This window comes from Clupea harengus, chromosome 26, assembly GCF_900700415.2.
Source record: "Clupea harengus chromosome 26, Ch_v2.0.2, whole genome shotgun sequence".
NCBI lineage: Eukaryota > Metazoa > Chordata > Actinopteri > Clupeiformes > Clupeidae > Clupea > Clupea harengus.
Window position 1 is genome coordinate 7,242,066 of NC_045177.1, and position 14,210 is coordinate 7,256,275.

The following is a 14,210-nucleotide window of genomic DNA, read 5'->3' on the forward strand; positions in this document are numbered from 1 at the left end:
GTGGATTATTATTTAACCTTTACATTATTTGTTGAACCATGGTATTAATAATAAAAAAAACTACAGAATGGTAAGAGCTGAACTGTTGTTCCATTTATCCAATTTCCACTACCATGGAAAAAGTGGGCCGGTCTTGGGCCTTAAATTCCCGGGCTGAAAAGTGGCCCCACTCCGGCCCTGCTTCCTGCAGTTGAGAAATATCCCCACAGCATGAGGTTACCTCATACACTTTGAAGATTGTCCAAAAAGCTCTATGTTGGTCTTATATCACCATTAAAACCTTTTAATAGGCCCATTTCATAGGTAACCTTCAAACATGATTCAATGAGAATCTTCTATGTTTTTTTGTTGTTATTTTCTTTTGCTACTTTCCAATATAGTCCAGTTTTATGGCTAGCTATTAAGATTGTTGAGTCCTACACCAGCAGCCCAATTCTAGCCACTGAACTTCATGGGTGATGTGTGGACTGTGGTTGCCTGCATCACCAGTTCATATCTTCCTTGGATGCTTGTTTTGGGGGACAGGCTTCTCTACACAGCATCTGGGTGGTGTGATGCAACTTCCACTTTAGAGACATGCATCCAATGGTGCTCAATTGGACATCAAAATAATTATTTTCCTCACTTAAGCATTTGAATCACCTTGTCTCTTTAGTCTTCATTCCTTTTGTTTCACAGCCTGGCTGATGATCCTAAGACCCTTGAATTTATATCCTGAAGGAGATATCTACTTTAACCACTCGTAGGTAATACATAATTATGATCAGTTATGGTCAAATAAGTGGCTACTCTGTATCATTTGTGAATAACTTCTTATCTGCCTTCATCTGGAATTCAAAAGCACAGGGATTTTTATATATATATATTTATGTTACCAGACAAATCACTTATTTTGCCTTGTTCTATTCACTAGAAAATATACTAGAGCAGAAATGTTAAGACCAAAAATACTGATTGGGAAATGATATGATGGTGATGATTTTCAGGGGGGTTGAATAAATTTGCAGGCCACTGTACATATGAATGGGGTTCTGGTATAAGGCTATTCTAGAGCCTAAGACCCTAATTTCATTGAGCAAAGTCTGTTGTGCATGAACTAAAGCCATCGTGTGGCGTGTGGGAGCATTGCACTCATTGTCTGACTGATGCAGCAGGTTTGCTCAAAGGTAACAGACGGGTCATGGGGCATGAGATGAGGCATGGAAGGCACAACACATAAGAAAACTCCACTAGAAGTCCACACCATATTGCCAATGCAAAGCCTATCTTCTCTTGGAGAAAAATTTAAATAAAGTGAAACTGAGAGTTTTGCTTCTCATAGTGAGTTGGGGCAAACTGGTTTTGTTGGAGTGTTTCAAAGTTTTCCATATAGCCATTTGTGTTTAATAGTCTACATTTTCTCATATGATGGGGAATTCAGATGGCACAGGACCCCCAAAGCCTCCCCATGGCGTCAGGACTGGGTGTATCTAGACTACAAGCAATGTCACAAAACCAGTCCTACTTAACCAGAAGACCATCCAACCAACAGTCATACTTAAGGGATTAATTGTTCTGTTGAAAATTGATTCATTTAATAAAATGACATGTGTAAAAGTCTTGAATAATCCTGCTGAACCTCATGAAACGTATCAATAAAATATCAGTTTCAAATGTCACATATTTTATTGTATGAACTCTGTTTCTTACATTTGCAGCAGGGTACTATTCCCCACTAAGCATTATTTAATATAGTCAAGCGAGTACAAGGCTAGATATATTTATATAAAATGAACTGCTCATTATTAAGTCAACCCAGGAGGTGTCAGTAATTTTACCTGAGGAAATTACATTGGACATTTCTTTTCCCCTTTTCTTTACGATGAATTTAAACATATCTAGTTTGTTTGGTATATTTGTTGTGTGTTTCTATATTTCTTTCCTACTACATGACAACAAAACCATTGAGTAGGAACTTTGGAAATTTAGTTAAGATGTCCAGCAGGTGGCATGTCATTTCCGAGGGTGTAGCTTGAGTAGGTGGTGTTGGTGTATCTGTATGAAAATTGGCTTGATGTTCAAGCTCTCAAGAATGTCCAATTCTGGGCTTTTGTCATGTATGTTACAACTACTTGGGCCTTAAGACCAACCAGCAATATAAATGGAAGGGCTTTGTGTTGACTATATCGATTCACTTACACCATTTTTGTGTATTCTGCCTGAATACAGGAGGACCTGTAAATGATAAATCACCAGATATACCAGATTCTAAATAGAGAATCCTGGGCATTATGCACCATTAAGTTCATCTGACCTTTATCGGAGGCTAATTATGAGCAACACATTATGTGAACTTTAACAGAGAAACATTTTGAGTCTTTGTGCAACATTTGATTTATTACTGCTGTATAGGGGTGTCCAATCCAGCATGGTAATGCAAGCAGCTGTACATTAATTCTGTACAATAACTGGATTTAATTTGGTTGACTCAGAGACCAGTGCTGAACACTGATGCATGGTTGAACATTTCAAGTCTCTCAGTAAAATCCCTGAACTATTTTCACATACAATATAGTGTAGCCAACCAGAAAGAAACTCAAACCACTGATTATTTTCATATTCAAATGCCTACAAATGAAAAATAAATAAATGTAAAGTAAGACCGTTCAGATTTACTAAAGAATACCTGGATCAGTTCATCTACATGTGTCTGTAGTAAATCAATACAACTGAGGATCTGTGTTGGTGGTCTGTGTTGGTCCGTGTTTTCTCCATTTACATTTACACGTCTAACTCTCTTCTCTATAGTGACTCTCATTACTGCTGATTCAAAGCCAAATGTCTGACGCTGTGTAACTAGTTTGACCAGTTGTATCGGCGTCTTGATCAGGTGCCTAACCCTAACTCTGTGTGTCCATTTAAGAAAAGTCACTAAACCAGTCACACATATTCAGCAGCCATTTCATGATTTACAGGAAGTCAATGTAGTTATCGAACTGCAACTTCAAGGTAAGTCGCAAATGGCAAGTTTTTAATCCTGTTCCTAGTTTTAATAGTAATGATTCCTAATTCCAGTTGTTGGAGATCATTCTATGTATTGCTTCCGTATCTTTACTTGCTCTTGATAGCTTTGACCAAAATCGAGAAGCGTTGCCCAACAATGTTTCTCAGCAGCCAAAGGTAAATGTCAAACAAGCAGTGTTGTTATGTGTTGTGTATCTGTTTAATGGTGTGCACTTTTATGCAAATGAATGATGAATTAGTACATACTGATTATACTTATCATTATTATCACTATCAGTTTTATCATTGCTACCATCATCATTTTTAAGGTGAATTTATTTACTGGTAAACCTATCCAGGCTTTTCACGTTCTTTTTTCTCTGTGTTAACACAGACTGTAAATTGAAAGAAAAGAAACTACTTGGAATTTTAGGCTTCTATAGTCCTAAAAGCTTTGCCAGTGCCATCACGTCATTGTTACCCTTATGTAACCCTAGTACTGACACATTCCAGCCAAGAGAGGTTCTGTATTACCATTCATTTCTGTTGGAGGCAGGCGATCCAATCAGATTGATTGTTGTTGTCTCTGACAGCAGGACTATGGCGTCGTTCGGTGGTTTAATTTGCTAAAAAGTAAATCTTGGAGGGCCCTGTAAGGGGTTGTTGTTCCTGATAGGTTAGATATGTAATCATGTGCTTACTTTAACAGAATGCCAGTTCTGATATAGAGACAAGTGACTGGCTAGTCTACTAGCTGGGAGCTTGCTAACTTTCTTGTTAGTTTACACGATTTCCACATGTCACCACACGCCCACTCAAAGCAAAGAGTGTTGCGCTAGTTGGCGTTTATCAGTACGGTTACAGTTTAATCTATTTACTTCTGTCACATCATGTGTGTGATGCAATGTTGTTACATTTCATAATCATGTTCTACAAATTCCTCCAAAAGGATTGCCACAGTTGATATAATAAAAAAGGTTAAATAAAGGCACATTATACATTCATAGACTGTAACATTTGGTTTCAAAATAGTGAAAGATGATTATCAATGAATAAGTAGAGGTGGCTGGATTGTTTAACATCAGATTTTCTTCTTTCACAATAATCAAAATATTACTTAATTATGTTTTGCCCTTCATTCCTTTCAGGTTTCAGGTGGATTTTTGAGTTCCTTGGACACTCCACCTCAGCCCCGTGGTCATGGCGACTGGAGGCTCTTCTTCACAGGGTGTGTATCTAAAAGAAATACAATATAACATATATTTATGGTTGGATTCATTTTTATTTTCAGTTCCGCGCCCTCGCACTCATAGCCAGAGTTAGACTCTGTTGTGTGTTAGCTCTTTAGTTTGTGTCCCCAGATATAGTCTGTGTGTTTGTTTAGTATCCCCTGTTAGTTTGTTAATTACTCCCCGTTTGTGTTCCCCAGCGTTTGACGCTGGGATCTCAGTTTTGCTCTTTACCCACTGTTTGTCTGTTCCCGTGTTAGACACTGTGTATCTTAGTTTCGCTTTACTGTTGCCTATTAAGTTAGACGTTATATTGTTTACATTCCTGAGTTCAGTTAATCTCTTAGTTAGTTGTAGTTTCTTATTTTCATGTTCTCCTGTGTTTTGTGTAATTCCAGAGTGTGACTCTGTGTAGTTTAGTTCTGTCTTTTCTAGTCCTGTCTTTAGGTTAGTCTTCTCTACTTCTAAGTTTTTCCCTAGTGTTTTAACACACCCTGTTCGTGTCCTATTCCCCTGTTCCCTGGCTGAATTCCACAATAAACCCTGTTTCTTCGCTACACCTCCATCTGTGTTCTGACATCCCCTGACACTCACGAGGAAGGGCGAAACCCATGTTTCTCAGAGTAAACCACGCGTTTAGCCAATTTGGTGGAAAACCTCTGAGACGTTTGGGAACAAATTCCCTTCCGATGTTATGTAAAAATAACCATTCTGTTCTCAGTCATGAGAGCATCCAGGTATAAACAGAATTAATAGGTAAATGTACATGGTAACCATCAGGAAAGTGAAATTAAAACAGTGAGAACAAGGAACAAGCTTAATGACACATGATGACTATAAAGATGAACAAAAACAAAATGAGTGTTCAGATTAAACAATTGTCTCATCCAGTTTTCCAGAAATGTGTTCAACATTCTGAAAAAATTTCCTTTCTGGGTACTGATGATACCAAGTGTAACATGACTTGGAATCAATAGGAATGCGGGTTGACGGTTGACACACTTGAGTGTGTGTTTGTGTGTGTGTTCACAATGTTGACACACGTGAGTGTGTGTGTTTGCGTGTGTGTGTGTATGTGGGGTGACGCTTGGCTTGTTTCAGTTCTTCGCCTCCTGTGGTCTTCTCCGTGTATTGTGTGTAGTGCTTTGTCTATACTAAAGGCCAGGGTAGACTGTCTGGGCCTTAAAGATCATTGCTTCACATGGGGTTATTCTGCCCTTGGCAATTTCCTGATATGCTAAGATATGCCTTTCTCTTTTGAGGTGTTTCGTCAAAGCTCCTTGGGAGGGGGTGGGGCATCCGTTCCAGTTGTTGTTGCATTTCCAGGCGTCAGGCAAAGCTGTGTTGATGTGTTGATGTGCCGATGGCTGATGGCGCAGTTTGAAATTCTAATGGTCCTGCTCCTCCCCCTTTTGACACCGTGGCGATACGCTAGAGGCCTATTCATCCAGTTGTTGGGTGTTCTCCAACTTCCTGAAATCTGAAAAGAGATCTTCGAGAAATAGTTAATCCTGGGCAACAGGTTTTTTATCTGTGACCAAAATAAGCCCAATGGTGTCGGCCATATCCATAAAACAGGAAGCAAAATGTTTCTGTTAGCATAATCAACACATCAGATCCTTTGACAGAAATGGAAAGCTTTTAAAACTTTCTAATTCAAACAGTTTCCCCTAAAAGAAATAGTCAGTGGTCAAATGTATTCTCAGTTAGTCAGTGAAAGAGAGACTAAGGCAGATTGGAAACATTTGTCGTAACATAAAATAGTGTAAGCAATGTCAGTAAATAAGACACAAAGAACCTTCAATCCCCCATATGAGAGCTTGGAAGCTATCACAATTGACTGGATGACATCCATAAGTGGCAACTGAAAAGTATATAAGGCAGGGTAAAGCAAGGCATTGTCAGACTTAAATCACACAGAAATGGAACGCTTTTTTTACACTTTTCCAACTCAAACAGTTTCTCCTTTAAAACCAAAGTCAGTGGTCAAATGTATGTCACTTAGTCAGTGAAACAGTCCTGTAAGTCCATTCATACAGCCGGCCGGTGCAGACACACAGACACACACGCACTCATTCGCATGTCCAGGAGATAAGGCAGATTTGATTTGGTGTCCATGCCTAAACAAAGCAAGCAAGATGTTTTAGTTACAGAATTATCTCATGAAGTCCCTTTTCATCCAGATTCCAGTGGCCCTTGAATGCCAAACCTCTTTTGAGCATTCCCCTTGTTTTTTTTTGTGTTTTTTTTTGTTCTTCTTGATAAATTCAGCGCCCATGGATCATTTGGTCAAATTCAGATTTCTTTCAAGAAAAAAATCAGCCCTGCATGTTTTGAGAAAGCACATTCTGGAGTTATCATCTTATTAAGATATGCATTAGTAGTAGGATAAGCCTTTTGTAGATCCTGCAACTGATTCACTTTTTACAAGAGAATGCCGTTATCTGTTGTTCTAATTTGCAATTCACTCTGAAGCTCAGCTCCTCCCCCTTTTTGATCTAACAGCAGTCATCTGCTGCTGTAAGATCATTACCCAATTTTACGTATGGTTTCCGAAAAAGGTATCTTATTTTCCAATCTAGCTCAAACTAGAATGTATACATGTTCCTTAAACACATACAATCAAGACGAAGACTCTGTTCCGTAAAAATATGCTTACAATTACTCGTAATTGTAACACAACATACAATGATCTTATCTCGGAATAATGTGGGAATATCGCTTTCTCTTCTTGTCAGATTTAACTTTTTCTTGCCTCATATCATTTCTTATAATGGCCATAGCAATCTGGACATTCAAAGGAACCCTATTTACATGAATCCTGACTGGTCATTGCAAAGGACTGGTCTCCACAATTTAACCTAAACAATTTACAAATGAACTTAGAACTATTTACTGAATTAAAATTCTAAAGCTGAAAATCCTCTTTCTAACACAACAAAAGCTCAGCCCGCCTTGGACCAAATGCCCGAATAGAGCTCACTCATAGAGCCCGCATAGAGTCTGATAAGACCTGGATAGAGTGTTTTGCAGAACAGGGAGAGTTACTCCAATTTTCTGACAAAACACCCGAAATAGAGCTTTCAAAGAAGCCAGAGTTGTCTATTTCTACACAGGGGTTTGCCTGTTAGAATATGTCTAGAGTCTACTGGCTATATTTCCCAAGATCAGATAAGCACTATAATTAAAAAAGTACTTACCAAAATGCTCTGCCAACCGGGGTGATGACGAATCTTGCAGCAACTGATATCTCAGTAAATCCAAGAAATGTATCTCGCGATGGAACCTCCATTATTGATAGTCATTTTTATACTATATAATTGCTCAGTCTGAGTTATGATTAGTTTAGGAATCAGGTTTAATCTTGTACAATGGTGCGCACCAAGGTAGACAGACAGAAGTTCACTTAACAGAGCTGCATCGAAGAATCTTTTCAGCCATTGTAACATTTCACTTACTGTATATGCCCTCTGAGTATAAGGGGTGTCACCCCATAAATTCCATCCCTCTATGATTATGTATGAGATCTTGGAGAAGGCTCTGAGCCATTTGCTTTGCAGAGGAAATGGGTTAAGAACTCCAGCTGTGAGATTTAAGATCTCAGAGGCCCTGTGCCTGTGCCCAGGGCCATCAAGGACACTTTGACTTGACCAAGAGGAGGGGAGGGTGAGAACTCTTTCATACCTTTCTCAGGTCAGGTCCAGGTCCAGAATACACACCAGAAGTTTTACAAAAGTCCAAATAAAAGCAACAATTACAACTAGATATAAGATGCATTGAATTATTGAATATTGTACATTATTAACTCTGAACCTTAATTTCAGATTCCTTCAGAACCAAATATGTTATTATTGTAAAATTCATATTTGTTTTACAGATGACCAGAGGGTTGTGCTTTTGGGAAAGATAGGAGCTGGGAAGAGCTCCTTGGCCAACAAAATCCTGGGTCATGAGATTTTCAAGACAGAAGAAATAGGACTCTGTAGGAGGAAACAGGGAGAACATGCTGGAAGGAAACTCACTGTGGTGGACACACCAGGCTGGGACAGGGTGTCTGTGTTACGTACACCTGAAAAGATCAAACAAGAGATCATACGAAGTGCCACCCTTTGCCTACCGGGACCTCATGCACTGCTCCTGGTACTTCCCATATCCATGCACGACCAACCTGCCTCAGCAAATGAGATTAAATCAGCCTCTCATCATGTAGCACTGCTGTCCCACAGGGCCTGGAGACACACAATAGTTCTGTTTGTCTGTAAGGATGAGATGGACACGTCTGCCATTGATCAGCAAGTGCAGGGTGCCAAGAAGCTCATTGACAAATGTGAAGGGAGGTACTTCATCTTCCAGAATGAATCAGATGTAACGGCGCTACTGCAGAAGATAGCGGATATGGCGGAAGAGAATCATGGAGATTTCTTGATACCCCAAGTCTACTATGAGGAATTTGAGAAGAGAATGCCAAGTGGGACTGTAGAACAAATTGAGATGTATGAGAAGAGAGAGCAGGAGCTCAAGCAGCAGTACAGAAGAAAATGTGAGAAGATGGAACTGGATTTCAGAGAGCAATTTGTGAAACTGGAGCAGGAAATAAATGACTATAAAACAGGGGGAACAATGAGGAGGAGTGCCAGCAGTGCATTCTTACCTCCAAACAGTGAGTGAAAAGTCTTTTCTCTAAATAGTGAATAGTGATATAATGGATTTTTTGTGTCAATCCTGATTTCAAATCTTCTTGAAGTCCATTGCATGGGCCCTCGCCTCACAGGAACAGACATGTGTGTATATTTTATGTCTGGGCATGAGGAGCCAGTATGTGGACATTTGGCTAAAATTGCATTGGAACAATTGTTCATTTGGAACAATTTGAAATTCTAAACCAATCTAATGCCTGCAAAACTTAATTGTGATTCCAATCATCACATGGATTCAATTATTTGTTGGATGAATTAATGATGAACCATTTCTCTTTCTTACAGTGGCTGAGACTAGCCAGGGTGGAGCTGCAGTCCAGCATCAGGATTCTGTTAAAGAGACGGGTGCAGAAAATGAGGCGATGCAGTCAATGAGGCGTGATGAGGTCATGCCAATTCTGAGATATTACTCAAAGCCATTTGGAGTCGTAATGATGGGCTTCATCGGAGCTCTTGGAGGGGCAATTGTGGGGGCAACTGATGGGGTACAAGGATCGGCTGTTGGTGTGATATCTGGAAGTACGATTGGTGTCTTGTTGGCCATATTATACATCAGAGCAACCAGGTTTGGGTTGGGCGGTGGGAGAGTACCTTTTTTCGTTGAAGGTGGAAACCAAACATCTATACGGAGTGATTCATCTTGTTCTTCTAAATCAGCTGAAAAATGTAAAAAGCAGTAGGTCTAACTGCTAATGGACTGAACATTTCCATATATAAAGTCAACAATAGAAGACTTTTAATATCTTCAGGTCATGCAAAAAGTGCTGAAAGTGCAATTAATCTGTACATTACAAACGTCCACAAGTCAGCCTTTTTTCTGTGTTTTTCACCTAATTTGTAGTGCAAGCTCTTAATTCTGATCCTTCTCCATCGTTTGTTTGATCTCTTGCGCCTCCATTTTGTACTCAACCTGTTATAAGACGCAGATTCATTTAATGTCAAATGGAAGAGCATATCCCAATATCCAGCAGTTGACATAGCATCGTTTATAAAACAGATTACACTGTATTGACCCAAGGGCCGCTCAAGTTTGTTGTTTTTATGTTTTCTTTTCCTAAAGCATTGTAATAGTGCCCCTACTACAAACACCATATGATGTGAGGCAGTAGCAAACCAGCCTTTTAAAGGGAGCCTCAATAAGTGTTTTATTTTTAAATTTTCTAGGAACGCTGTCATGTTACAGTATGAATCAAAACATGCTGCAGTTATCATCTGAAACTTATCTAGCTCATAGTGTTTTGTTAAGTGGAAGTGACATATTTTTTACAAACTTTGAAGAACTGTACAAGCAGTGTAACATGCACGGTAATATTTATCAGGCTTTAAGTGTTACATTATCATAATTGTAATGTAATTGTTGTACAATTATTGTAATTATATAATTTTAGATGTATATTATTCTTTATAAATAAAGACTGCTTACTACACTTTTAATTTCTATGATTTTTGAAATTACTCTCATGTCTTTGCCAGGCTTTTGCCTAATTCCTTCATTTTCCCTGAGAGGGTGTCATGCCAAATCAACAGTGGATTTTTATAATACTTCCCTCATCACCATTTTCTGTTTTACAAAATATACCTACACATACATGTATTTTTTCAATCAGTATTGTCATTGTCAGATACCAACACTTAAAAATGCACTAAATATGTCACACTTATAATGTAGGATATTTCTTAGAGCTAAGATATTTATTTGTCTACTAACATTTTAAATAAATACATTAAAAACTAAGTATTCTAAAGTATTCAACCCCTATAAATTAACAGTTGGTACAGAACCCCTCTGCTGCATTAGCAGCCTGTGTCTTCTGAAGAGAGTCAGAACCAGCTCTGCACATTGTTCTGGTGTGTTTTAACCCATTCTTTTAGTAGAATTTATACAGAACATCTAGGTTGATGGGATGGCGGTCCTGGACTGTAGTGCCACAGATTCTTAGCAGGATTCTGATCAGGGCTTTGACTTGTAGGTGTAGAGTAGGTGGTGTTGGTATATGTGTATGGAATGTGTCTAATGGAAGTGCTTTGTGTCGACTATATTGATTCTCTTACACCATTTCTGTGAGCCTGAATACAGGAGGACCTGTACATGATAAATCACCAGATATACCAGATTCTAAATAGAGAATCCTGGGCATTATGCTCCATTAAGTTCATCCGACCTTTATCGGAGGCTAACGATGTGTGTACTTTAACAGAGAAACATTTCGAGTTTTTGTGCAACATTTAATGTATTACTGCTGTATAGGGGTGTCCAATCCATGAATGCAGCATGGTAATGCAAGCAGCTGTACATGAGTTATGTACAATAACTGGATTTAATTTAGTTGACTCAGAGACCAGTGCTGAACACTGATGCATGGTGGAACATTTCAAGTGTCTCTCAGTTAAATTCCTGAACTATTTTCACATACAATATAGTGTAGCCAACCAGAAAGAAACTCAAAGTTCTTGATTATTTTCATCTTCAAATGCCTACAAATGCAAAAAAAAAATACAATTCAAAAACAAGACCGTTCAGATTTACTAAAGAATACCTGGATCAGTTAATCTAGATGTGTCTGTAGTAAATCAATACAACTGAGAATCTGTGTTGGTGGTCTGTGTTGGTCCATGTTTTCTCCATTAACATTTACATGTCTAACTCTCTTCTCTATAGTGACTCTCATTCACTGCTGATTCAAAGCCAAATGTCTCACACTGTGTAACTAGTTTGACCAGTTGGATCGGCGTCTTGATCAGGTGCCTAACCCTAACTTCTGTGCGTCCATTTAAGAAAAGTCACTAAACCAGTCACACTCATTCAGCAGCAATCTCATGATTTACAGGAAGTCAATGTATTTATCGAACTGCAACTTCAAGGTAAGTCACAAATGGCAATCTTTTAATCCTGTTCCTAGTTTTAATGGTAATGATTCCTAATTCCAGTTCTTGTAGATCCTTCTATGTATTGCTTCCGTATCTTTACTTGCTCTTGATAGCTTTGACCAAAATGGAGAAGCGTTGCCCAACAATGTTTCTCAGCAGCCAAAGGTGAATGTCAAACAAGCAGTGCTGTTATGTGTTGTATATCTGTTTAATGGTGTGCACTTTTATGCAAATGAATGATGAATTAGTACATACTGATTATATCTATCATTATTATCACTATCAGGTTTATCATTGCTACCATCATCATTTTTAAGGTGAATTTATTTACTGGTAAACCCATCCAGACTTTTCACATCCTTTTTCCTCTGTGTTAACACTACACTACACTACACATTGAAAGAAAAGAAACTACAAGGAATTTTAGGTTTCTAAAGTCCTAAAAGTTTTGCCAGTGACATCACGTCAGTGTTGCTCTTATGTAACCCTAGTACTGACACATTCCAGCCAAGAGAGGTTCTGTATTACCATTCATTTCTGTTGGATGCAGGCGAACCCATCAGATTGTTTGTTGTTGTCTCTGACAGCAGGACTATGGCGTCGTTCTGTGGTTTAATTTGCTAAAAAGAAAATCTTGGAGGGCCCTGTAAGGGGTTGTTGTTCCTGATACGTTAGATATGTAATCATGTGCTTACTTTAACAGAATGCCAGTTCTGATATAAAGACAAGTGACTGGCTTGTCTACTAGCTGGGAGCTTGCTAACTATCTTGCTAGTTTACACGATTTCCACGTCACCACACGCCCACTCAAAGCGAAGAGAGCGTTGCACTAGCTGGCGTTTATCAGTACAGTTACACTTTAATCTATTTCCTTCTGTCACATCATGTGTGTGATGCAATGTTGTTACATTTCATAATCATTTTCTACAAATTCCTCCAAAAGGATTGCCACAGTTGATATAATAAAAAAGGTTAAATAAAGGCACATCATACATTCATAGACTGTAACATTTGGTTTCAAAATAGTGAAAGATGATGATCAATGAATAAGTAGAGGTGGCTGGATTGTTTAACATCAGATTTTCTTCTTTCACAATAATCAAAATATTACTTAATTATGTTTTGTCCTTCATTGCTTTCAGGTTTCAGGTGGATTTTTGAGTTCCTTGGACACTCCACCTCAGTCCCGTGGTCATGGCGACTAGAGGCTCTTCTTCACAGGGTGTGTATCTAAAAGAAATAAAATATAACAAATATGTATGGTTGGAACTGATAGCCATTTTTATTTTCAGTTCCGCGCCCTCGCACTCATAGCCAGAGTTAGACTCTGTTGTGTGTTAGCTCTTTAGTTTGTGTCCCCAGTTATAGTCTGTGGGTTTGTTTAGTGTCCCCTGTTAGTTTGTTAATTACTCCCCGTTTTTGTTCCCCAGCGTTTGACGCTGGGATCTCAGTTTTGCTCGTCACCCACTGTTTGTCTGTTCCCGTGTTAGACACTGTTATGTTTTACTGTTGCCTATTAAGTTATACGTTATATTGTTTACATTCCTGAGTTCAGTTAATCTCTTAGTTAGTTGTAGTTTCTTATTTTCGTGTTCTCCTGTATTTTGTGACTCTGAGTAGTTTAATTCTGACTTTTCCAGTCCTGTCTTTAGGTTAGTCTTCCCTACTTCTAAGTTTTTCCCTAGTGTTTTAACACACCCTGTTCGTGTCCTATTCCCCTGTTCCCTGGCTGAATTCCACAATAAACCCTGTTTCTTCGCTATACCTCCATCTGTGTTCTGACATCCCCTGACACTCACGAGGAAGGGCGAAACCCATGTTTCTCAGAGTAAACCACGCGTTTGGGACCAAATTCCCTTCCGATGTTATGTAAAAATAACCATCCTGTTCTCAGTCATGAGAGCATCTAGGTATAAACAGAAGCAATAGGTAAATGTACATGGTAATCATCAGGAAAGTGAAATTAAAACAGTGAGAACAAGGAACAAACTTAATGACACATGATGACTATAAGACGAACTAAAACAAAATGAAAGTGTTCGGATTAAACAATTGTCTTATCCAGTTTTCCAGAAACGGGTTCAACATTTTGAAAAAAATTCTTTTCTGGGTACTGATGATACCAAGTGTAACATGAACTTAATAGGAATGTGGGTTGACTGTTGACACACTTGAGTGTGTGTTTGTGTGTGTGTTCACAATGTTGACACACGTGTGTGTGTGGTGTGTGTGTTTGTGTGTATGTGGGGTGACACTTGGCTTGTTTCAGTTTATTGTGTGTAGTGCTTTGTCTATACTAAAGGCCAGGTTAGACTGTCTGGGCCTTAAGGATCCTTGCTTCACATGGGGTTATTCTGCCCTCGGCAATTTCCTGATATGCTAAGATATGCCTTTCTCTTTTGAGGTGTTTCGTCAAAGCTCCTTGGGAGGGGGT

The 14,210-nt window shown here is 38.8% G+C and overlaps 1 protein-coding gene across 4 annotated transcripts in view; it reads left to right on the forward strand.

Moving 5' to 3' along the window:
• The window catches only part of LOC105910275 (GTPase IMAP family member 4-like), a 42,336-nt gene that overhangs the window by 6,838 nt on the left and 21,288 nt on the right, over nucleotides 1-14,210 (forward strand). Inside the window, exon 3 of one of the 4 annotated variants that reach the window (XM_031563895.1) lies at nucleotides 8,089-8,980. The exons of the other annotated variants lie outside the window; for them this stretch is intronic. Coding sequence (XP_031419755.1) covers nucleotides 8,089-8,879 — 791 coding nt within the window. The 3' untranslated portion in view covers nucleotides 8,880-8,980. Of the gene's footprint in view, nucleotides 1-8,088; nucleotides 8,981-14,210 lie in introns of those variants that run through there. 4 annotated transcript variants of the gene reach the window in all.